Source organism: Gallus gallus, chromosome 18, assembly GCF_016699485.2.
Source record: "Gallus gallus isolate bGalGal1 chromosome 18, bGalGal1.mat.broiler.GRCg7b, whole genome shotgun sequence".
Lineage (NCBI taxonomy): Eukaryota > Metazoa > Chordata > Aves > Galliformes > Phasianidae > Gallus > Gallus gallus.
In genome coordinates, this window is record NC_052549.1 from 10,582,109 (window position 1) to 10,605,230 (window position 23,122).

General features: G+C 56.6%; 3 protein-coding genes across 10 annotated transcripts; all 3 read right to left on the reverse strand.

Annotated features, from left to right (window-relative positions):
* Window positions 1–231: 231 nt before the first annotated feature.
* Window positions 232–9,629, reverse strand: PCYT2 (phosphate cytidylyltransferase 2, ethanolamine). The gene is given in 12 exon segments (NM_001291966.1): window positions 232–748; window positions 1,441–1,529; window positions 1,973–2,038; window positions 2,294–2,359; window positions 2,936–3,013; window positions 3,193–3,275; window positions 3,718–3,856; window positions 5,261–5,305; window positions 6,354–6,438; window positions 6,847–6,913; window positions 8,761–8,922; window positions 9,504–9,629. Coding segments are annotated over 12 exon segments (1,053 nt in total). The 5' UTR covers window positions 9,586–9,629; the 3' UTR covers window positions 232–657.
* A 226-nt stretch (window positions 9,630–9,855) lies between these two features.
* On the reverse strand, window positions 9,856–14,582 carry SIRT7 (sirtuin 7). Its single transcript, NM_001291971.1, has 10 exons — window positions 14,458–14,582; window positions 14,251–14,388; window positions 13,616–13,720; window positions 12,505–12,575; window positions 12,283–12,355; window positions 11,703–11,801; window positions 11,002–11,238; window positions 10,676–10,756; window positions 10,477–10,583; window positions 9,856–10,391 (listed from the first exon to the last, which is right to left on the reverse strand). Exons 1-10 carry the CDS (start codon window positions 14,551–14,553, stop codon window positions 10,199–10,201), a joined length of 1,200 nt encoding a protein of 399 aa, NP_001278900.1. The 5' UTR covers window positions 14,554–14,582; the 3' UTR covers window positions 9,856–10,198.
* A 2,919-nt stretch (window positions 14,583–17,501) lies between these two features.
* On the reverse strand, window positions 17,502–22,739 carry MAFG (MAF bZIP transcription factor G). 8 transcript variants are annotated; one of them, XM_015295427.4, is made up of 3 exons: window positions 22,484–22,739; window positions 19,147–19,208; window positions 17,607–19,068 (listed from the first exon to the last, which is right to left on the reverse strand). In XM_015295427.4, the coding sequence occupies exons 2-3, from the start codon at window positions 19,180–19,182 to the stop codon at window positions 18,616–18,618; spliced, it is 489 nt and encodes a 162-aa protein (XP_015150913.1). In that variant the 5' UTR covers window positions 19,183–19,208; window positions 22,484–22,739; the 3' UTR covers window positions 17,607–18,615.
* Between the last annotated feature and the right edge of the window lie 383 nt (window positions 22,740–23,122).

A 23,122-nucleotide genomic window follows, 5' to 3' on the forward strand; every position in this document is an offset into this window, starting at 1 on the left:
CCCCCCCAGCTGCTGCCTGTCACTGGTGAAGCAAACGATTCACCGGCACTGGGCACGGCTGGAGAAAGGCTTTGTCCAGTTCAACCAGCAGCAGTTTGGGTCTGGAGTTTGTGTAGAGGCAGCAGCCAAGAAGCACCAGCAGCAGCAGACACAGCGATGGGCCCAACATCCCCAGCCCAAAGCTCACAGAACTGCTGGGCTGTGTCCGTTCCCCGGGGACCCCTCCAGTCTGCACCGCTGCCTGAAGGGCTGCTCCAAAATGCAGGCTCTGAGCAGGACAGCGGGACGTGGATGGGGGCAGGAGGGGCCCGAGCAGCTGCTCCATTTCCAATCTTCTAAAAGCCAGAAATGGCAGAAAGTAAAAGCACATCAACATGTTAAAACGTTAGTTATAATTAAAACCTTCGTTTTCTTTTTTTTTCCTTTTGTCAAATCTTCTCCTGGGAAAGGGAACAGTGGCTGATTAACAGAGGAAGAACTAGGCAACAAGATCCCAACTCATTACGTCTGCATAATTAGTGCAGGAGAGGGTAGGACAGCACTTCCTGAGCACACGGGCAGCGCTGTCCCTGTTCAGTCCTCCCTAGAAGAGCTCCCTGCTCCTCCAGAAGGCGACGCTGCGGCGTTCTGTGAGCAACGCATCAGCTCCCTGCTGGTCTAATGCTTCTCTTCCTCCAGTCTCTTCATGGCCTCCAATACTGCCAGCTCTTTGGCTTCCTTCTTCTGGTTCCTGGCTTCAAACTCCAGCCTGCATCAATCATAAAACACCATCAGTCTTATCCAATCCTTATCTTTAGGAGACTTAAACCACCTGGAACAGGAGAGCACTGCCCTCTCCTCTGCAGTTTTGTTCTGAGGGTATTTCTGAAGCCTCATCACGACCCACCACCCTCCACTCTGAGAGCCAGCACTGAGTGCTGCCCAGGGGTGTCAGCTCACTCAGATCCTGGGCTCCCACACCGCTCACACCACGCTTAGTTCACTCACTGCAGAAGATGCTGCTATTCCACGCTTGGTCTGTCCTGGGCAGACCACTTAATGCTGCAACACCAAATTCAAACTGACAGCTGATCTGAGCAGGGGTCACTGGAGGCGAAGGGCTCAAGCTTAAAGGAGCAAAGCTTGCAAAGAAGCGCGATGCTGAATCCACAAGAGGACAGCACGGAAATCTCTTCATTGATAGAAGAGGAAAAGCAATAAAACATGCTGTGAAGCATATTCTTATGCAGAACAGTTCAGCTATTCCTTTCCCTGTACATTCTGGTAAATTCACATTGAAGCAGCCTGCCAAGGTTCTGCAACAAAGCTATGGAAGAGGAAGGACCAAGTTCACTGATTTCCTCCTCCGTGCCTTAAATACTCCCTTCTTCCTGCCTAATCCCATCCATCAGTCCTCAGACAGGCAGGATAGAACAGAACTAAGAGATGGAGAAAGCCAACCTGTTCTTGATGATTCTTTGCACAATTAAATCTGTGGTGAGGTTGCTGCCGCTGTCCACGAGCTGGAAAATGCCACGTCTCTTCGGTTCCTGCAAACAAACACAGCAGATTTGTCTGCAAGGAACATTACAGCTCCGTAAATGACAGCTGAGCAGAGGGTCCAGAAGGCCCTGTGGGTGCTCAGCCAGGCACAGCACAAGGTGATCTCCTCAGATGCAGAATGAATTACTGCCAGAAGCAAAACTTGATGCACTCAGGAGCTGAGCAAGGGGTTGGCACAGAGCAAAGATTACCAGGTTTCTCATTCTGCCATGAAGGTATTGGAAACAGGCAAAACAAACAGGGACTAAAAGAATGGGGCTGTTGTGGATGATACAAGTAGCTCTGAGGGGTGGATAAAAACAGAGCCAGCTGCCCAGGACGTGCTGGTAGCAACCACTGCCATTCACATCTCAGCCCAGGAGCGTGAACAAAACCATACCTGTCACAGATCACGACAAAGAAGCACAGACTGTGGTAGTTGGCACCTTACCTCATACGGATCAGAACCATCCTTGTCTGGAACCACCTCGGTCATCCCATGACACACAAGAGTTACCTGGAGAGAGGTACAACGTCACCGACACCATCACATCCCTCCAGAAGGTGACGGTAACGGCCACTGCACCCACTGAGCAGAGCTGGGAATGAGAAACACCAACACCCAGAACCTGGAGGCTCAGCCTCCATCCAGAGCTCCCCTGCACACACTGAGCAGGACCCCTCACTGCTCTGCTGCTCTCCAGTGCCATTTTAGCTCTCTATGCACATCGATACCCAACATCTTCGTGTACATCCATACACAAAGACTCACCTTGAAGTGATCCAGCAGATCAGCAGTGACAGCATAGGGGGCTCCAATCACCACTTCTGAGACATACTAGAGAACAGATCAAGAGTTTGGATTCTTATTAGGGTTCTTTTTTGTTTGTTTTTAAACAAAACAAAGCGCCTGAGCAGGTTATCTGGTTATAGAGTTATGAGCCCAACAGAAGGTGAGTTCAGCAGCTGCTACTTGTCACACAGCACCTTTTTGTTCCACTGAGGATGATGCTTTTTGGCAGACTTTAAACAGCAAATCCCCAAAGTAACTGCTCAGAGCACACACTTCCGGGCCCCCCTTCGTTTCTTTCCGAGGAAGTTTCTTCCCTGCTGCAGAAACGAAATGGTTTTCTGCAATAATGCAGATGTGTCTGCATAGAGCAGAGCAGCACTCTGCCTTTTCACTGCTGGTGGAAGAGGTGGATGGATTCACTGACTCGGGTTAGTTGGGATGACGACTAAGCCAAGTGGCTCCCCTTGGGAGCACAGCTCTGGCAGCTGGAAGCAATCAGTCCTGCCTTTGCTTTCTCAGCACATTCTGAAGAATTCATGTAGGACTTAGCGATGGGTGAAGGATGTCATCTCCTAAGCAACTTCTGGAACAGCACACAGTGACAGAGCTGTAGGCACTTACCCTGCAAGCCAAGACACTGAGCGTTCTCTCGTGGATGTTCATGATGGGATAGTTCTTCCCTTTGTAACGATTTACTTCCTAAGGCAAAGCAGCAGTCAAAATTAGAAGTAACACAATGTGATCCTCTTCCTTTTCACTCTCTCCTAATACAAACATTCTGTACCAGCCAATACAACCATTCCCCGTCTCCCAGAGGGCAGCCTGCTTGTTTCAGAAGGAACAGCAGCCAATCTGCTCTGCCTTTGAACATCACAAACCTGGTCAAAGTGCAGCCCAGCAATGATGTAGGGTCTCTCTGCCAGCTGGTGAACCTTCTCCAGGAAATCTACATGCCCAATATCTGGAGAACTATTTAAGGAATTGAAGCTCACATAGTCAAATGGGAAAGGAAGCCAGAAACAGATGCATAAGGAAACCACAGCAGAATATATTAATCCCAAGGGGTTTATTTCCCCATTGCTTTTGGCCTTTAAACTACCAACATCTGCCTGCTTCCCCCTCTGGCTCTCAGGTTCTGGGCAGAAGCCAGCCATCTTTGCAGCTCTGCCTTTCATGGACACAACTTTGCCTCCATCCAGAATTCCCACCCATTTTGGGTGTTTCAGCAAAATGCCTCCAACACTGTCCCAGGGTTGAAGTGTCTGCTCCGCACGCCTTGTGCTTTCTAACAGCACTCAATTGGTCTAAGAGCCAGACCTCAAGATAGCCTCTTCTGGTGCCTTAAATACAAGAACATCAAACAGATCAACTCTATTTTCCTGACAAAACAGAGTCAAGGATACGGAACAGGTCAAAGGCTCCGGCCACGTAGATGATAGTGTCTCCTGGCTGTGGTTCCTTCCCTGATGCAAACTGGATGATCTTCTGAGATGTCTGCAGGAACTGCGAGACACCGGTCCAAGGACTATGACCCTTTGGTCCCTAGGAAAACACACAGCATAAACGCTTCCTTTTCAGGCTCCAGGAGGGGATAAGGAAAAAAAACACACACCAGAACACAGCAGCAGGCAATGATTGTGTCTTAATTCGCGAGCGCACATCACAGCTCTTAGCTTGCACTGTCCATGTTCCCAGCATCAGACGTTTGTGTGATCTCACCAAAGCCCCCTTCTCTCTGTCAAACACAGCCTAAATCATCCCCTCAACAGCCAGATAAGGAGACGCTGAGAGGAAAGCTTAAAGAGGAGGAAGGCAACAGGGCAGACCAGGACTTCCAGGAGAGGCAGGGTGACTAACAGAACAGGTGCACAACACACAAACTACCGACGTCCTTTCGTGCAAATGCTCTTTTCAAGCTGCAGGGCAGCCTGCCCATTTACCTGGCAGGGCAGTATGCTAAGCAGGAGGGGAACCACCTCCGTCCAGCAGACAGAGCCCAGCCACAGTGAAACCAAAAGGTGGAGGCTGAGCCCCACCATGAAGCACTTCTGGTCACCGGCCCTGGCCTCCGCTTTGCTCCCCTCATGTGAACAGCTCTAAAAGACTTGAAAGAACAAACGCAGTTCAGCCAAGACCAGGGCAAGCCACGCAAACAGCAGTATGCAGACGGTGGTACACTACTGGCAGGGGCTGTGCAGACTGCTTAGAGTCCAGACATGTTTCTCTAAACCCAAGAACCAGGAAACAGCTACAGAAGAGCAACAGGCCCCAAAGGGCTGCTTAAAACAGGTAACATGATGAGGACAATTCAGTGAGGTCAGCAAAACCCCAATGAGCAGAAAAGCTGCTCAGGCTTTGGGCACAGGTGGTTGTTAATGAGGATCAATGTAACACCCAGGAAGGAAAAACAAAAAAAATGGCAAAAAAAGACAGACAGCTCTTTAGAAGTAGCCCAGGGTATGAGCTGAACATGACAGCACAGAGCCCCAGCAGAACGCTCTGCTACTTAAGAGCAGGCTGCATGGAGTTCTAGCTACGTGCTGCTACATAAATCCTTCCCAGACCTGAGGCAACACCTGTAAAAACATCAGTACTAAAAGGAGAATCCACAGAACCTGTCCCTGTGCTGGAACTCTGGGCACCTGCACTGCAGAGGAAGTGGCAATAAAGGCTACAAGCAAGCCAGCCAAACAGCAAAGCCTCAACGGGTGGAGCTCTGTGGTGCCACTAAACAGCATTCACAGCAGCAGTACTGCAGGGCTCGTGCAGCCACATGCACCTATCTCAATGGCTACAGCAGCTACTTTATGGGGGTGGCAGAGATTTACTGAGGTTACTAATAAATGTAGAGGAAAAACCAAGCCTGCAATACAGGCCAAAAAGCACATTTGGAATCCTTCTCAGACAGGCCAACGCCCAGATGTCTCAGACCAGAACTCACATTACCTTCCCAAAGTTGTCAGTGTGCTTCCGATAGTCTAGGTCCTCATCCTGAAGGGAGATAAAGAATCAAAATGTTGAAGCACTCACATAGCTCACCCAACCAAAAACATGCTTGTGTGTGGCAGAAGTGCTGGGAAGTCCACGCTCAGACCGCGTATCGGTGATCTCTGCCACTAAACACTAACAAAGGAGTTAATATCTAAACCAGGGTCGTGTCCCAGCGTGAGTCAGATGGAACTTCCTTATCTGACCTCAGCCTGGCATCACACAGCGACAGCAGTTCTTGCTCAACCTGCACAGCTGGATAGCATTGCACACCTGTGTGTTCCCCTGACTATGCAAGCCCCTGGCAGGACTGTGTCCCTTCTGTTTCCAAAGACTCCACCAGGGATGGGCTCAGATCTCTGCAGACAGACAGCGACGTTGCGTCAAATCGTGGTGCGAAGTTGCATTATTACAGCTAAGCCAATCTAACAGCTCAGCACACTAAAAGAAAGGTCTCCCTCTACCCCTCAATTCTCGTTTCCATGTCGTCTCATCCCTGCTGCTTCTCAGCGAATCCATTCAGTGCACTGCTCATTTACTGAGCCTATTCAATTCATCGACCTACGGAACAGCGCATCCTTGGCTTTGCTTTGGTTACGTTAGCTATCTACCAGGCAGGGAGCCGAGGAGACTCAAGAAAGGTCTGATAAGATTCAGAGACAGCAAAAGGCAGAAGCGTGCAGCTCGGTGAGAAGGAAGAACTTCCAATTCTGGCAGCACTGAGCTGTTAGATCACCGTGGCCGTACTCTGTAACCCCACAATCACAGAAGCCATAGGCTAGCCAGCATTTCCATTCCTGAAGCTCACGCCAATCAAGGGAGAATCAAAGTTTCGTTTCCATACCCCTTCCCGAAGCACCACGGGCCGTACGCTGTGATTTCAGGCAGGCTTAAGTAAATACAAAGAGTGTTTTGCCCGCAGCCAGCTTGCCAGTTCTCCGTGGATATGGGAGCCAGGCCCAGGAGCTCCACTGCCATTTTGGAGCAGTGGAAGGCAAGAGCCGACGTTTGGCCTGGACTCCAAACTCCCACCCAAAGCCCTCTGACTCACTATGTTGCTGTGGTGAGCCTTAGTCATGAGCAGCATGCGGCCAACGAGGTCGGTAGTGGACACACCTTGAGTGCGTTTGCATTCCCTGCAGGGAGATAAGCAAAGGGTAAAGCAGACGCCACAGAAGCACGTGCCTCCTTCTCTCCCCACTGTTACACCTGTGAAATCTGATCAATCCAAACCAGCAACCGTCCTGAGGGACATCTTCCTGCCACCTGCTCTTGATATAAAGCACACCACTCTCCTGCTGGGCCTCCACGGCAATCGGTGACACGAGGAAAACCTACCTGGCACAGCAGAGCTAACCCCAGAGCTGCCCAACAGCAGCTGCTGGACTGCATCACCTTCGGGAAGCCAAAATGGCTGCTGAAGCAGCTAAAGCTCTGACACACCTCACAGCAAGGCTGAAGACAGCTGTCTTCATCTGAGCTCCCTTCAGGACGGGAACTCCCAGAAGCTGCCCAGCACAGGGTAGGAAGCTGCACAGCAGTACCTGTATCGCCCAGCTGTCTTCACTTCCTCGTAGGTGTCCTTGCCATCTATCGTTAAGGTGATGTCATCTGCAGAAAGAGGAAAGCCTCAGAGCTGTGCTCCAAACCTCCCTGCACAGCAGCTGTGTTAGCATTACGGCTGCAGTGGAATACATCTGCCACGTAAGGCAGAGTAGAACCCCTACAGCCCACATCACAGCACACGGGGTACGTCCCACACCTCCAAGGAAACGTCACGGGCTTGAGAGATGAACCTGTCTGGAGGGACAAGCATGCTCCCAGTGCTAAAGTCTGCTAGCAAGCTGGCCTGTTGTTCATTAGATGCCCCAGGAAATGAGAGCGTGTTGCCCTGCGAGCAAATCCAACCGCAGGCACGACTGAATTATTCTCGGAGCGACAACACGCAGCCACCATCAGTCTGTGCTAAAAGCACCTCAACTGACTTCTCCAGCACTGCGCTGAGCTGTCAGTTCACGTTGCAGTTTCTGCAGTCAGTTAAACAGCGCTTCACTGCTCGGTCCCTCAGTGATGGCACTTCTACAAAGATATTAATACATCCCTTCAACTCCTCCAGAATCAGCTCTGGTTCAGCTTTCACGTGGGTCCCAACTCATTCTACAGAAACCACTCCTCTCCTCCTTTTAATGAGGGTATAAAGACTTAACAAGTGAAAACCTACGCTGGCTTCCTTCAGCCTAATCCCTGGTTTACAGCGCGGGCAGTGGTAACTCCTGTCTTCCTTACACAGCTGCACACTCAGGAAAGCTGAGGAGCTCTCCCAAACCCCTCTCCCTCCCCATGAGGCACAGGGACAGAAGAGAGCACTGTGCCAGGAGGGAGGAAGGAGCAGCAGGTTTGCTGTGCCACTTTCCCAAGCTAAGCTCAGCCATTTCAAAACTTATTATCTGCACAATCACAGCCCAGCCAGAATGCAGCGTCCACGAATGCAATCCAGGTGGAAGGACAGAATGATTGGCAGAGGGGATCAAAGCAGCGAATCTGGAGCAAAGGCAACCAGCACTCCTCTGCTCTGCTAATCCCTCACCAGGCCTAGCAAAGGGTCACGAACACCAAACGCACTTTCAGGACAGGCAATTAAGATAACGAGGAATGCAATAATCATCTTGTCCACGTGGAAAAAAAAAAAAAAAAAGAACACATCTATCTTATTGAAGATTAACAATTTATTTGCATTTAACGAAACGCTCGCCTTATCAATAGGAGGTTGCTGGGATCAAATGAGGAAGGATAAGAGAAAGAGAGCAAAGATTGTGCCCGATTAAATTAACAGAATACCTTTGGAAGGGTAGGGAGGAGGGGCTGAAACTGAACAAGCGTGAATAGTCCAAGGAAGGGACAGAGTACAAAAGCAGGAATGTTTCCCCAGAACACTGCCTCTCTTCAGAGCTGTGTGCTGAGAAACGTTCCTAACCAGAACGGGGCTGAGCACAGGGCCAGCTAAGCGCTTTAGGAGCTTATCAGCCGGATCAGGAGAGCGAAGCTTTTCAGATCTGATCTCATCTCAGGATAAGCAGACATAAACGACTGCGGTTTTGCACACTTAACCTTATGGCAGCGCTTTTCACACTTAGATGGTGTAAACACCTATTCCTTCCACACACAGCTCTCGCTTGTTTTAACGTAATCCCAGGACAACTGTCAGACAGGGCATTTCATCTCTGGGACTGAAACGGGTGCTTAAAGCCAAGGAGTCGGGCTGCTGTCCCAACTCCCAGCACACGAACCCATTTCTCCAACACCCCCGAATGGGAGCAGCTGCACAGAGCAGCGCAGGCACCGTGACACGGTCTGCAGCCACGGGTCAGGCAGCTCCTCGCTTTGCAGCTGGAAAACCAAGAGCACGCGAGCCCTGCGGGGCCCTCCTTCGTACCAATGCACCTCAGAGCACCACTCACCGCCGTGCACGCAGAAGTCGCAGTTATATTTGTCCAAGGTTTCCAGCGTGGTGACATAAGGAGCCCCGGGCGCAATCTCATCCACCCACTTGATGGCTTGCACCATCTTGTACCTCTCCTCCTGCGTGAAGACGGGGGGGCCCTTATGCTTGGCGATCTCCTCTGGGTGAGAGAGAGAAATCCCAGTTAGAAGTACGGCCTGCAGCGAGGCAGCTTGAGGGGCGCTGATAGCATGCAAGGAATGCTCAGTGAGTTCAGAAATGTTTTACTTCCATCACAGTTTTAAGTGCGTGGTAAAGGCGTTGGGGTTCCCTCTGCAGGCACGGGGTGTCGGTGACTCCTCACACCCACACACTGCCTCCCAAGGGCACTGCCGGGCCCCGCAGCCCCCGGCACAGCGTCTGAGCGGCAGCTTCACCCTACGCTGCCAGCTGCACCCATAAACTGATTTCAGATCCACGTTCACGAGCAGGAACGACTCCCCAGCACTCAACTCTCAGCCGGGTTCGATCTGAGTTTCCCGTGCAGAACCGTACTGGGGAGCAGCCCCGGGCTGACCCTCGGCCGGCTGTGGCGCCTCCGAGAGCCGCAACCACAGCTCAGCAGAGCACAGCGGCACCGCCCGACGGCGCGCCGGCAGCCGCCGCTCCCGGGGACCCGCGGGGTGAGAGCGGCCGCCGTAACGGCCGTGCGGGTAACAGCGCGGGGCGCACGGAGAGGCGCACAGCCGAGCGACCGCTTACCGTCCGTGTGCACTCCCACGATCAGATAATCGCCCATGGCCCGCGCCTGGCGCAGCTGGTTGGAGTGGCCGTAGTGCACCATATCGTAGCTGCAAAGACAAAGGCTCTGAGCGCCGGGGACGCGCCGCGCTCAGGGGCTGCAGACGCCGACCTTCCCGGGGCAGCGCTCCGGGCTCCGATGTCCTCCCGCCGCCCATCGCGGCGCCGCGATTAACGCCTTCGCGGTCGCTTCCCGGGGCGGCGCCCCGCCGCCAGCCGCTCGCGCGGCACCCCCCGGCCCGGCACCCACCGGCCGCACGGCGCTGCGGGCCGCGGCTGTCACGGGGACGGCTCCGCCGCCGCCAGGAGCGCGGCCCCCCCCCGGCACGCAGCCCCGCCCGCCGCCCCCCCCCCGCACCCCGACGGCGGTGACAGAGGAGCGGAGGCGCAGCGCAGCCGACTCGCTTTATTCCCGCCCGCACTCACCAGCCGTCGCACCAGACGCGCACGGGCCGCTGTGCCGCCGCGCCGCCCCCCGCCGCCCCGTTGCGCAGCATGGCCGCGCTGTCACCGGCGGCGCCGCCGCCGAGCGGGACCTCCCGCCCGCCCCGCCCCGCGCCCGCCCCCGCCGCCATCTTGGGGCGCGTCAGCACCGGCGGCCGGGGCGGGCCGACGCCCCGCGCTCCGTCTCGCCCCGCCCCGCCCCGCCCCCGCCGTCAGTTGCTCTTCCTGCGCCGGGTGCCCTTAGCGCAGCCGCGGCCCAACCAGCCGCCGGGCCGGGCGGGGGGTTCGTCCCGCGGTGCCGCTGCCGGCTCGGTGCCCTGCGGCGGGGCCACCGGCTTCCGGCTGTGCGTGCCCTCCTCCTCGGGGCGCAGCGGCTCGGCCAGCGCGAAGATGGGGTCCCGCGCCCTGCGGAGAGAAGGAGGTGAGGGCGGGGGGGGGGGGGGCGGCCCACGGCGGCCGTCGTGCCCCGCAGCGCTCCCCGCCCGCTCACCGCTCGTAGCCGGGGATCTGCAGGCCCAGCTCCTCCATCAGCAGCCGCATGACGTCGTCGCAGCGGCCGTGCAGCTTCAGGGCAGCCAGGTCGTCCTTGGGCGTCCACTGCGAGGCGACAGCGGGACACCGCGGCGCTGCAGCACCCGCTGCGAGGGGCTTCACCCCACCTCCCGGCCCAGGACTGGGAAGGCGCTCACCTGCAGGTTGACGATATAGAGCTTTGGACGACGAGGTGGGGGTTTGCTCATGCACCAAAGGCGGGGGTATTTTTTCAAAACCTGCCACAAAACAGAACTGATCAGCACAGCCAAAGGCACGCGTAACCCTGAACCGTAGCAGCGAGAGGAGAAGGAATGTATTACCAGGAGGGGAAAGAGGGAGGAAGAGAGACTATCACACAGATGGTGGGCGAATCCTGACACCAGAGTTTACAGTTGTCTGTTTGGGAGGAGACTGCTCAGCACCAAGGTGTGTCACCAAGAGGGAATGCTGCTAACAATCTTCACCGAGTCTCTAAAGTTACCTTTAAGCTGGAACCCAGACAAAGAATCACATCTGCTTTGCTTGCAGCTTCTGTTGCTGCTTCCCAGTTCAGGGGCTGTGTCAGTGTCCCCTTCTCCCCAAAGTGGACGATTGTATCTCTCAACTGCGCCCCACACTTGTGGCACATCCTGCCAGTGTGGTGCTTGTGCAGGGCTGTGCGTTCTGTCACGTCAAATACTCGCACATACTCTCTGTTGGGTGTACACGAAGTGCAGACCTATAGCACAGGAAGGAAAAAACGTAGTACTGTCGGTATCTGGTCCATCAGAGCCCGGGGCTGCAGCCACGCCTCAGAGAAAAGCACCTTCTGGGGACAACAAACCTGGGAGCAGTAGAAGGAATCATCTGTGTTTAGACGCTAACTTGGAAGCATTGAGAAACACTCAACTAGTGAGTGGCATTACAGGGGGCTGGGCAATAGGAGGGGTTTTCAGGCAAGGCCTGAAGAACTGTGCCCAGAAGCAGAAGGCTCTAGCAGATACAGAGAAAAAACTGCCAGGTTGTACAGAAAACTTAACTTTGGGGCTTGCTAAGTAGTTCACCCAAAAACGGACAACCTAAAGATACAAACTAAGCTGAGACTGGCCCTCGTGCTAATTCTTCAGTCAGGGAGAAACAGTTAATATTATCTTTTTACAAGGCCAATACTGACAGTACCTCTGTACTTTTCTAGCTGCTCACCTCTATGTACATGTTTCCATGAAGCTCAGAGATTGCTGATCGAGGTAACCCACTTCGCAGGTGCAGCCCATCACAGTTTTGAGATACCACATGCTGCACCTGGAAGAGAATAAAACACTGAAATAACACACATAGAGAAGACTCTGAAAGTATTACTCCAATGCAGGTAATACGTATGTCTCAGTGTGCAATAAACAGTTCTGCTTCAATACACTGAGCTAACAGAAGAAAAGCACAGAGAGCAGAACTCTGTGAAAGCTAAAGAGACTCCTGCTAAATACAGCTCTGTTAGGCCTGGCAGACTTTGTGGTCATGTCCCCAGACCACAGCCTCACCAGGAGGCCAACAAAAGCTATTGAAGAAAGGCACAAGGGAAAAAACTGCGGGAGACACAGTCTGGATGTGGCCTGATAAAGGCTCGGCTATACAGAAACACAGGTGATTGCTCCTACACAGATGTAGCCGCTTCACTAAGGACAACAGTTATGCAGTATTGTGAAAAACATCTTTTTCCTTTTTGATGTGATTTATTACACTGTGACAGTGGAGCACAAGTCATGGACAGAAAAGGAGATCTTACCAGGTTATGCTTGTGTAAGCAAGCAATGCTCATATGGGTGAGCGTGGGCTCTGCCTCACTCAGATCTGTAGTGCTGACAAGAGGCAAAAAAAAAAAAAAAGGTAAGAAATTGCCATTAAAACTCTCAGCTGTCTGTTGGGCAGCTCAAAATTCATCTCCTGAGTAGCTGCAGAACTGTCCTTCCAGGAAAGAGGAAGGAAGAGTTCGCTACAGTCACCTTACCTGATGCTCCTGCCCTTCTGCAGCAATGTCCAAATGCCATTGGGGCCTCGGTAGTCTGGGATCGAAGCTGCCTGTGTTATTGAGAGAGACAAAGCACGGCCTGAGGGGAAAGTTCATACCTCTTGTCCACCAACACATCAACCTGGCCTCACCCAGGACAGCGAGATACTGCATTCACTGCTGCTTTTTCGGTCACTCCAAGTTTTCTAGTGTTTTCCTAATTATAGAGAGCTCTTTTCCTACCTTGCACTTCTCATTTTCACCTCCAGTGTTTATTTTCTCCAATTTTACCACTATGAAATCCCTCCAGAACACTCTTCTCCCCTAGGTACTTCCCATTTCCCCAGACAGAACCCATTTGTTGAACCTTTAATTATTTACACTCTACTGATTCCTGGTAGCTTGAACTCAGTGTTCTTTAAAAAAAAGCGTCTATGACCTTAACACTTTTTCATCCACTCTGCCCAGCTCCATGCTCCCTATCAGCTGAGACTGCAGAAAAGGGGAAGAACGATAAGGTTCCCATCTCAGAGTTCAGACAAAAGTGACAAATGTGACGTGCGAAGAGGCAGCTCCAGATTTCCATTCTTGTAAGAGGCCACAGAAACCATTTTTAAACCATCATGTTTAACCTCTAGTAACCACTCGTTATTTCTAAATCGTTTATTAATGCAGACTGCATTAAGCAGCTAACAACTTCTTTTAGGTTTTGCAGCAAAAGTAGCTGAAGAGACTCAAACGAAGACAGACTAGTGATCTCATTTTAGAAGCTTGTTCTTTGCATAGAGGTGATGCAGCCTCAGAATCTCTTGGCCAGAAGGAATATCCCAAGATGCAAATTAGTTAACATCTTGGTCATGGTTTAGTAGTTCAACAGTGTTAATATAGAATCCCAGATATCCTCTGGGCAGCCTGGTCTGGTGTTTGGCGACCCTGCACGTAGCAGGGGGTTGAGACTAGATGATCATTGTGGTCCTTTTCGATCCAGGCCATTCTTTGATTCTATGACATCCCATGGTCATTTGGAATCCACAAAAAACAGAGTTCAAACATTGCAACACTCCTGAAGGAGCTCCCAAAGCTCCAGCCACTCACCCCCAAAGAATCCTACCGTACTGATCCCTGCTCCTGTGTAGATGACAAGGTGCTTGGCATTCCGGATAGCAGCAGCCAGCTCAATGACCTTTCTCTTCAGCTCCTCTGGCTCATCACATACCTAGGAAGTGCAAACAAGCAGTTTCAGCACGTCACTGAGCCTGAAGGAACAGAGGAACATTCTTACATGGGTCCATCCTAGCCAGGGAACACATCAGACAAATAGTACCAGAAGCAATTTCTAACTAGAAGAATGTGGGCGTTTGCTGTCTGTATTATCTACGAAGGACCAAGGGGAGAAGGGTTCTGGATAACAGCAAGCCCTCCTGGGGGGCACGCCCACTCAGAAAGCCATACACATTTCGGGAGAGGTTAGCAGCTGCACGAAGCAAGGCTGGTGCAGGGAGCTCAGCCGAGGACTGGCACAGCAGGGCACAGCCCCGAGGGACAGCTCCCTCCTGGGAAGGCGGCGCCGTCAGCTCCGCTGTCACAGCTGCAGAACTCCCCCCGCAGGACTCAGCTCCCACAGCACCCCCGGAGCGCACAGCCCCTCCCTGCGGCCGCGGCCCCCGCACCACCGGCGCGCAGCGGCTCCGACGCGGCCTTCGAGCCGCACCCATCGGGCCCGGCCCGCCCCCGCCCGGCGCCCACCTCCTCCTGCCGCCGGCGCAGCCTCTCGCGCCTCTTGCGGCGCCTCTCCAGCTCCCGGACGATGTCCTCGCTCTCGCTCAGCACCTGACACTCCTCGGGGCTCCGTTCCGCCGGCGGCTTCCTCCAGATGCGGGAAACCTGCCCGGCACACACAGCGCGTCACGGCGGCCCGGCCGAGCGGCCGGGCTGAGGGGCGCCGCGCCGTACCTGTCTCCGCCGGTCCCGCTGCTCCTCCTGCTGAAGGATCTCGGCGCGCGCCGCCGCCTTCCGCTCCGAGCGGCTGAGGCTGCCGCCGGCCGCCATCGCCCCGGAAGCGCCCCACTTCCGCTATCGGACTCCTGACGTGCGGCGCCGCTTCCTCTCGGAGAGCGGCCGAGCGCCGCTTCCGGCCCCTCCCACCCCGCACTGCGGAGCGGCGCCCCCTCGCGCAGCGGCGGCCCGCGCCGCAAGGAAGCGCCAGGCCGTGGTGTTTGAAAGCTGTTTATTGTCATGTACAAAACAACGGCGGCCGCGCCGGCAGACGAACACTATGTACAGCAATAAATAACGCCCGCCGTCGCCGCGCAGGGCAATAACTTAGCAATAAATACCGCCAACCGCGGCCCGGCTGCCCTCCCCCCCCCCCCCCACCCACCCAGCGGACAGGCCCGGGGCCGGGACGGGCCCAGCAGCGCGGCGACCCCGGCCCACAGCACGGCGGGTCCCGCCGGAGCCCCGCGGCTGCCTCCGGGCAGTGCTCGTCTGAGGGCGGCGCCCCGCCGGGCCCGGGGAGGGCAGCGCGGCGGCTCTGACTTCGGCCCTCGGGCCCCTCCCGCCCCGCTCCCTCGGGACAGCGCTGCCCACCGGCGCCGCACAACGCAGGAGTCACTCGACACGATTCACCACACGATACACAAAGCCCCGCCCGGCCGGGCCGCTGCAGGGGACACACTTCATGGTTCCTTTGCGGGCGGCTGGGGCCGGGCCCCACCTCCCAACCACTGCATCAAAAATGTACCGGGAAAGGAGAAAGAAAACACAACACCCTTCACAGCAGGAAACCGAACGGACGAGCACCTCAGGAACAAGAACTGCCACACTCCAGAACGCTATATACGAGAGAGAGAGAGAGATCAGAGCGATGGGCTCGGGGCAGGGCCGCCTCACGCAGGCACCGGGTGCCGGGCGGTGAGGATGGGGCGCCCTGAGCGTGACGGGAGATTCCTCAGACACCGCAGAAATACATTACTCAGATTCCAATACTTCACTGAGAACAAAACCAAAAACACCACGCCAGTACGGGGAAGCAGCACCCGCAAGAGGACCACATCCCCTCCAGCACCTCTAGGATGGAGCCAGACAGGGCGCTCTGTGCGCAGGGAACCATCTCGCCTGCAGAGCTGGTTCACCACACAGGCGCCCCACGGCAGCAGCTTTGTGCCCACGCGTCCCTAAAGAGATGTGTCCTCACTGAATGCGTTCAGCCACTCAAAGCAAGCTGGGACCACAAGCTAGCAAGCACAGCGCAGAGGAGGAGAAGTGACAGCATTCATGGCTGGTGGAGTCGGAGCTGATGCCTGTTCTGTCCTCCTCGCTTGCTCTGGGGAAGCACGGGCTCTTACTGGCAGCAGCAATTGCCGTCCAGCAGGCAGATCAGGTGCAGAATACAACGGAAGCGAGTTTGCCAGGGCTGTGGGACTGCCTGTCATCGCCTGCTCTGCTGATGGAGCCCTCCTCACAACAATCTCCAGCAAATGGAGACAGTTTTGCACGCAGAACCTTGTCTGCTCCCTCCGCAGAGCTCAGGCCTCCAGCTGGGGTCAGAGGGCTCTCCTGCCAGGACTCCTGGCTCCAGGAGGGACAGGGTTGGGTTTTACACCCTGAGCCGGCTGGAGGACTCTGTGTTGTGTCCCATCCCCTCCTCACACCATCCACCAGCTGGAAGACAAAGGCTCGAGCCTAGAAGTCTGTGCTAAGCATCGCACAGCAAGTAGCCCATCCGGTACATGGCAAGGAAGCAGCACAACAAACACCTCAGTTCAGAGAGGAGGAAACCCATGAGCTGGATGGGGGAAGCCTGCAGGTGATGTTCTAACCCACTCCTTATCCACAAAGTTCACAGGGAAAAGCGTTCCAAACAGCTTCTCCCTAAGTCTGCAATTAGTCAGTGCAAAGCTGATCTCTGTCAACAAGAAATCCCATCAGCTCCTCCCCTGCTGTACTGTAGCTCTCATTAGGTTTACCTGCTTTTCAGCCCAGAGAAGAGCATTATCAGTTCAGCTACGTGAGAAACTCATCACCAAAACACACCCAGTATAGCAAACCACACTTCACTTGTGCCATCCTTATCTGTCTCCTGTGCTCAGGTGACTTTCAACAGCCAAAAGATCAAACGGACTTCATCCCCATAGCCCTGCTTCTCCAAAACAACTCGGTGATCAGCAGCTGTCCTAGTGTGGAAATGGAGCCTCACCACAAATCGTTTCTCAGCTGTGCCACACAGCTGTGAGTTTAAGTACCTTTACCAATACCTACAGCCAGAAGCTGCGCCAGGAAAAAAATAACCACGACATTGCTCACTTTTCAGCCGTACGCTGATGCTCAGCACAAGAGAATGCAGCTTCAGGACAAGTGCGGGTCCTGCACCACCCGAAACACTGCCAGCCCTGCCTCTCAGCAGAGGAGCCACGAGCACAGCGTGAGCTCTGACCACGGGATCCACATCCAGCTCCAGCGTTCGATCCCCTCAGTCTCCTTCTGAACTTATATAGCTCTCCCTTGTGTTATTTCTCAGCCAGAGGAGAGCAGTTCCATTGGGAACGCATCCCCCACGCAGGTAACTCCGAGGTCAGCCCTGGCTGGGCAGTGAGAGGCCTGAGCTGCTTGTACAGAAGCGACAGCTGCAACACCCGGAGAGAGAAGCAGATGTCCCACAAAGCCTCTCTGCAGAGCAGCATTTTCTGGGCAGGCATCACTCCTTAACGGCATCAGCCATTCATTTTCACCTCTGAGAAAAAAAACAGCAACTTTGCCTGTGTGCCAGAATCCTCCTGGAGAATTCAGAGAGATTCCAAGTGAACCTCGAGCTCAGGGAAAACAACGGAAGCACGAGAACGACAGCACACGGCAAAGGCAGCCACTGACACCACCACAGCACAGCGCCACGCGGAGCCGGGAGAGCACAGAGAGCAACACGAGGGGACACGAGGGGGGCCAGCAAGGTCGAGAATAAGTCACTTTTGGTACAATTGCAAAAAGATATCAAACAGGACTTGCCTCTTTTTTTGTCTTTTTTTTTCTTTTTCTAAGTTTTATAAATAAAGTCTGATAACTCTTTATAAAAACTAACCTCGGAGCCACAAACAGTTTGCGGGAGGTTCGTGAGAAACTTTAAAATTATTTATTTATTAACTTTTAACTAGCAAAGTCTCCGAGAATACTGCCCCATTTCTATGGCCAAATATTCTCGCCCTCTCGGATAAAAAAAGCTGACTATAAATACGCTCTCTCTTCTGTCTGATTTTCATTTTAAACTTAGATAATTTAATAACTCTTAAAACGATGTTTCTCTTTAAATAAAAGGGCTATTTAACCACATAAACTGGTCGTGTAAACCATCACACTAGAGACACTTGATACCCTCAAAACACGGGAACAACTAGTGATTTTGGTCTTGTTCAGTGCAACGCATTAGGCACAAAACCGGCCTGCAGTCAGCAAGGTACCTCCCCCCCCCCCCCCCAGTGCTGGGCCCCCACACAGACCCCATCCCATCCCCTCTGCTGGGGCAGAGGCAGTGGGGCACGCCAGCATCTTCCCGTCCACCGCTGCTATCCACACTCTACTGCAATGGAAGCCTGAAGGAAACTCACTGCTCGGGCACAGAGGCGCGCCTAGAAATGAATACCACATCTATTACACAGAACACCCCAGCTGCAACTACAGGTACCGGATGAGACAAAAGCAGCAGGCTCGGGTGCCGGGCAGTCAGGCGCCCGGATGCACCACCTGGAAGAGTAATGAAATAAAGCCTTTGGAAGCGACTGAAAACCGGGGTTCCGGGAAGAAAGCCTCCCTCCGGGCCTCTCGCTGCGCAGCGCAGACTTCCTTTGGCTACAACACCGAGATCTTACAGCCTGTCCCAAGGGCAGCTGGGGGCTACAGACCGCTGGGTGGGAGGTGCTGTCTGCACAGGACAAGGGATGCATCACCACTGCTCATACCAATCTGAACACAACAAAACAAAACCAGAGCGATCAGCAGGCCAGTCCTGGGCCAAGTAGAAGGAACCCTGACCCGTGTGGGGAGGGTTTGTGCTTTGGGGATTCCAGGCTGGTTTTGTGCCTAATTGCCCTGCACAGACAAGCTCAGGCAACACTCGCTTCACTAAGACCGGGCGTCCGTTTTGGATTTCACTATTGTGATGACACTAGTGGTAGCGACCTTGCCAGGGACGAGGGGCCCCATGCTGGAGGTGAGAGGGCCCCGCACCGGGGTGACAGGGCTCCGGGCCACGGTTCTGGCGAAGTTCTGGAGTGCCTCGTATTTGGAGCGGAGAGCATCGAGTTCCATTTTCATGCTGGCGTTCTCAGAGGCCAGCTTCTCCACCTCCTGCTGCAGCTCTGCCTTCTGCTTCTCCAGTTCCTCCTTCTGGGTTACACGCTTGACCCTGCAGCTGGCCGCGTAGCCTCGGTTCTTCAGCGTGCGCCGACGCTGCTTCAGCTGGATGATCTCCTCCTTGGACAGGCCCCGCAGATGCTGGTTCAGCTCCCGCACAGACATGGTCACCAGCTCCTCGTCTGTCAGGCTGGTCCCATTCTCGCCTGGCTCCCGCTTCACCTGTGAGAAGAGAAGGCGGCGTGCAGTCTGAAGCCTCGAGCAGCCGCCCGCAACCCCGTCCTCCACCTGCTGCTTTACCTTCAAGGCCTTGTTTCCTTTGTTGGGGGTCGTCATAACACGGCAGCCACGTCAGTCAGGCTCTGGAAGGGAAGGAAGTCAGGTTAGTCCCTGGGTTGGTTCTCAGCAGAGCCAGCATGGGGCCCCGCAGCAACACCCCGCGCCGGGGCACTGCCACTGCCCTCCGCAGGCAGCGCTCAGCCTGACTGCATCGGACTCACAGTGCAGCAACTGAGCAAAACTGCTGCCCTTCCACAGCCCTACGACCACAGAGAGTTGTAGCAATGCTGTTTTTTGTTGGGGAGTGGAGGGGGGGGGGGGGGAAATATTAAAAAACGAGGAGGAGCCAGAATACACGGAAGCCACATTTGTAAAAATAGCCTGGCAGCAGCAGCCAGGTCTGGAGCACGCCTGCTCGGGGCCAGTCACGCTGACTCAGCATGCCGGCAGCCCGCGCCTCTGCTCCCAGCCGCATCCCCACAGCCCCTGAGCACAGCACAGCCCCACACACCCGCAGCCCAGCACAGCCACAGCTGCCCAGAGCGAGTCCTGCCAGACCCGCGATGCTCCCGATGCACAGCCTGGCACAGCCCAGGGGCACAGCACCGGCAGTGAGCGGAGGGGAGAGCTTCACCTGCACGGTGCACCTGCGAGGCACTGAACACTGCTGCCACACTCATTCCTCTCCAAACTGTGGGTGCTCCCCAGCAAAGCCAGCACAGCTGGGTTAGAGTCTGAGTTCTGCACCCGACCGTTCCCGTGGGGAGGACGGGCAGCCCAAACCCACGGCTCGGTGCCGGGGCACACAGGAATCCCACTGCTGATCTGGAGACACCTCAGCAGCCCTCCCTGCTCCTGTAACCCAAAGCTGACCTGCAGCCGTGCGTCCTTCCCATTGAAGCAGTCCCTATCAGCCCCAGCAAAGCCAGGACAGCACCACCTTCTCCCTTCCTTATCTTCAGAGCTGAGAGATAAGAAAACAAAGATCAAGGGAGGCTGAAACCGGAAGGGAGCAGACTCCATCACTGCTATGGAGGACAGCATTCCAGATCTATAACAGCAGCTCCTGGGGCTGTCTTCATACAGAGGCATACCTGGGCTCCTTCTCCTGTCCCTACGCACCTCCTCCCCTCACACCTCAGGTCAGAATGCCACTGCACCCCAATAAACTGAATCCTCAGCAGCCACGTCTGACCCACACAGCCGGGCGCTGCCTCCTGCAGCAAGGCGAGCTCTGTGTGCAGGTGCAATCTGAGAGCACCTTTGTACCTTCCGTGCCAGCCAACAGCAATTCTGTTCGCTGCTCTTTTGTTTGCTAGACGTAAGAGGCAGAGTTGCAGCCAAGACCCAGCTGTACAGTCAGCAAATACGGATTTCTGCTCCTCCAGCAGCTGCAGCTCAGGCTCCCGCAATGCGCCCGGCGCTGGCTGCTGGAGGTGAGCGGGATGGGCGTTCTGCAGGACACGGAGCACAGGAGCACAATTCAGATGTTCCCGAGGCCGGAGCCTGCCAGGAGGTGGCTATTTATACCCAGAGGACAATGTTCCTTGCAGTGCGATGTCCGTGACAACCTGACAGCGCGGCCATAAGGGTCACTTTGCCACCAAGGGAGGCGGCTGCAGCGGGGGGAGCGCACTCAGACTGCTGCCTCCTGAAATCAGTTCTGTGCTTTCCCATGCCGTTATTTCTCTTTCTGTCCTCTGTTCCCCCCCCCCCCCCCCCCCAACCCCAGCAAACAAAATGGCTGCTGGAAAAAGGGGCAGAAGGAAGAGGATAACTGAGGAGAGGCCAAACACCGGCCCTGTACAACCCTCTGACCGCACGCTGGGGTCGGTATGGCTGCAGAAATGTGTGCCCCAAAGGGCTGAATGGGTTCCCTGCTGCCAGGAAACACTCAAACTTCCTTCATTGCAGCAGAGCTGAAAAAACAAACACTGCATCGGGTTGGGCACAGGGAGAGCTCCTCGGGGCGCAGAGCAGGCAGGGCGCTCACACAGCCCTGACCTCAGGGTCTGTGCTCACTCTGCACCTCACACCGCCATTTCTGCTAAGGGAAATACATAAACCCACAGACACGGACACAAAAGGACGGGCCGAGGAGAGCAGCTGAGAGCAGAAACGTGAGGGGTGCGGTGGAGGGACACGGCTGGGATGAGCGCGGGGACCCCGAGAGCTGCGATGGGGACAGGAGATCGCTCCCCAGCCCCGAAGCACAACACCACTTCTGTTGGACACGAGGGCTGCAGCGTCCGTACCCCAGGAAGCGGGCAGTGCTGCGTCCCGGGGGCGGCTCTGGGACGGGGCCGTGCCTGAACGCAGCACCAGTTTAACCCCCCCGTCCCCTTCCAGAGGCGGCACGGCGCGGGCAGCACGGGGTGCAGCGTGGGGGGAGGGGGGGGCAGCTGAGCCGGGGTGGCGCTGGACGCAGACGCAGCCCGGCTCTGCAGACCGCCGATTTCTCCGCTTTTGAGAGGTTCCCGAAGAAAGATCGCGCCGAGAAGCGCCAAACGCGATGACTGCAGCGAAGAAAATGCCGCCTCAACACATTTCCCCGGCGCTCAAAAGCACTGAGCTCAGCACGGCCGCAGCCAATTCCCCCCCAACGCGGAGCGCACCGCGCGGGGCCGTTCCCCGCTCCCCGTTCCGTCTCCCGTTCCCCAACGCGGCGCCGCGCCACGCGCGCACTGTAAACACGGTGACGTCGCCGTGGCGCGGAGCTCTCCTCCCCCCCCGGCGTGGGATCCCCGTTCCGTTTATTTGCGGCGGTTTTTTTTTTCCAGCGCGTTTGCAAATGACCTCACGCGGCCCTCCCGGAACTCCAACGCGCCGGACTTTCCCCCGTCGCACGGCGTCAGAGCAGCGCCGCCGCCCCTCCCGCGGGACCCCCGGTGACCCCGCAGCCGCCACCGCCGCGGTGACGGGAGGGCTCGGCGCGGGAGGAGCGGAGCGGCCCGAGCCCCGCGGCGGGGAACCCTCGGGAAGCGCCGCGCTGCGGCCTCGGCCTTCGCAGCCCCAACGCCCGCCGGGACGCCGCGGGGCCGACCGAGGGCTGAGCGCCGGGGGGAGCCCGGGGCGGGGCGGGGCGGGCGGAGCGGCGGGGCCCCGCGCCACCTGTTGCTCGGCCTCGGCGGGGACCCGGCCGGGCGCGCCGCGAACCGGGCGGGAGCCGCGGCCCCGGAGCCCCCGCCGTGAGTCAGCGGCGGCCGCCCCGCCCCGCCCCCGGGGACCGGCCCGCCGCGCCCGCCGCCCCGCCCCGCCCGGTGCCAGGGCCGCGCCCGCCGCCCGCCGCCCGCGCCGCGCCTCCTCCCTCCGGCGCCGCCGCCGCGCGCCCCTCACCGCCCGCGCTCGCTGCGGTCACCTCCTGACGGAGCCGGCGGGGGCCGGGCGGGGCGGGGCGGGGAGGCCGCGCTGCAGGGACCGGGACGCCGCGAGCCGCCGCCGCCGCTCACGGACGCGTCACGTGATGTTTGGGTCACGTGGCTCCATTCATGAAGCGCCCGGCGCAACCGCCCCGCGCCTTAAGGGGGACGCGCGCTTCTGTCGGAGGCGGCGGGGAGGGGAGGGCGGGGCGGCGCCTTAAAGGGGCGGCGGTGCCGGGGACGGAGCGGGGCGGGCCGCGGTGCGCCCCGAGCCGGGCGGGACGGAGCGCCGTAACCGGGCGGCGGGAGGCCGGGCTGCATCACGGGGAAAGCGCGGTCCGAAGGAGGCGACAGCGGCCGGAGCGCCGCGAGGTCTCGAGCCCCGGCGGGCGTTGGGCAGCGCGGGGCGCTCCGCTGCTTTCGACCTTTGTTCCCGCACCGCACCGCACCGCACCGCTTCGGCCCCGGCCGTTCTTTGTATCGGCCGACGCCCGGCACGGCTCCGAGGGGCGTCCGCAGCTCCGAGCGGGGGAGCGGTGCGACCCCAACGGCCGCAGGACTGAGGGCACAGCGGAGCTGAGCCGGGCGAGCGCTCAGTGCCGGACTGCGGGACAGCACAGACAGCACAGACACAGCGG

What these genes read in the sequence shown, in the direction of transcription:
- MAFG (XM_015295427.4), bottom strand. Translation starts at nt 19,182, where the DNA reads ATGACGACCCCCAACAAAGGAAACAAGGCCTTGAAG. An exon ending in AAGGAAACAAGGCCTTGAAG is followed by an intron (nt 19,069 to 19,146) that starts GTAAAGCAGCAG and finishes CTCTTCTCACAG; the next exon opens with GTGAAGCGGGAGCCAGGCGA.
- SIRT7 (NM_001291971.1), bottom strand. Translation starts at nt 14,553, where the DNA reads ATGGCGGCCGGCGGCAGCCTCAGCCGCTCGGAGCGGAAGGCGGCGGCG. An exon ending in CAGGAGCAGGGATCAGTACG is followed by an intron (nt 12,576 to 13,615) that starts GTAGGATTCTTT and finishes TCAATAACACAG; the next exon opens with GCAGCTTCGATCCCAGACTA. An exon ending in CAGATCCCCGGCTACGAGCG is followed by an intron (nt 10,392 to 10,476) that starts GTGAGCGGGCGG and finishes TTCTCTCCGCAG; the next exon opens with GGCGCGGGACCCCATCTTCG.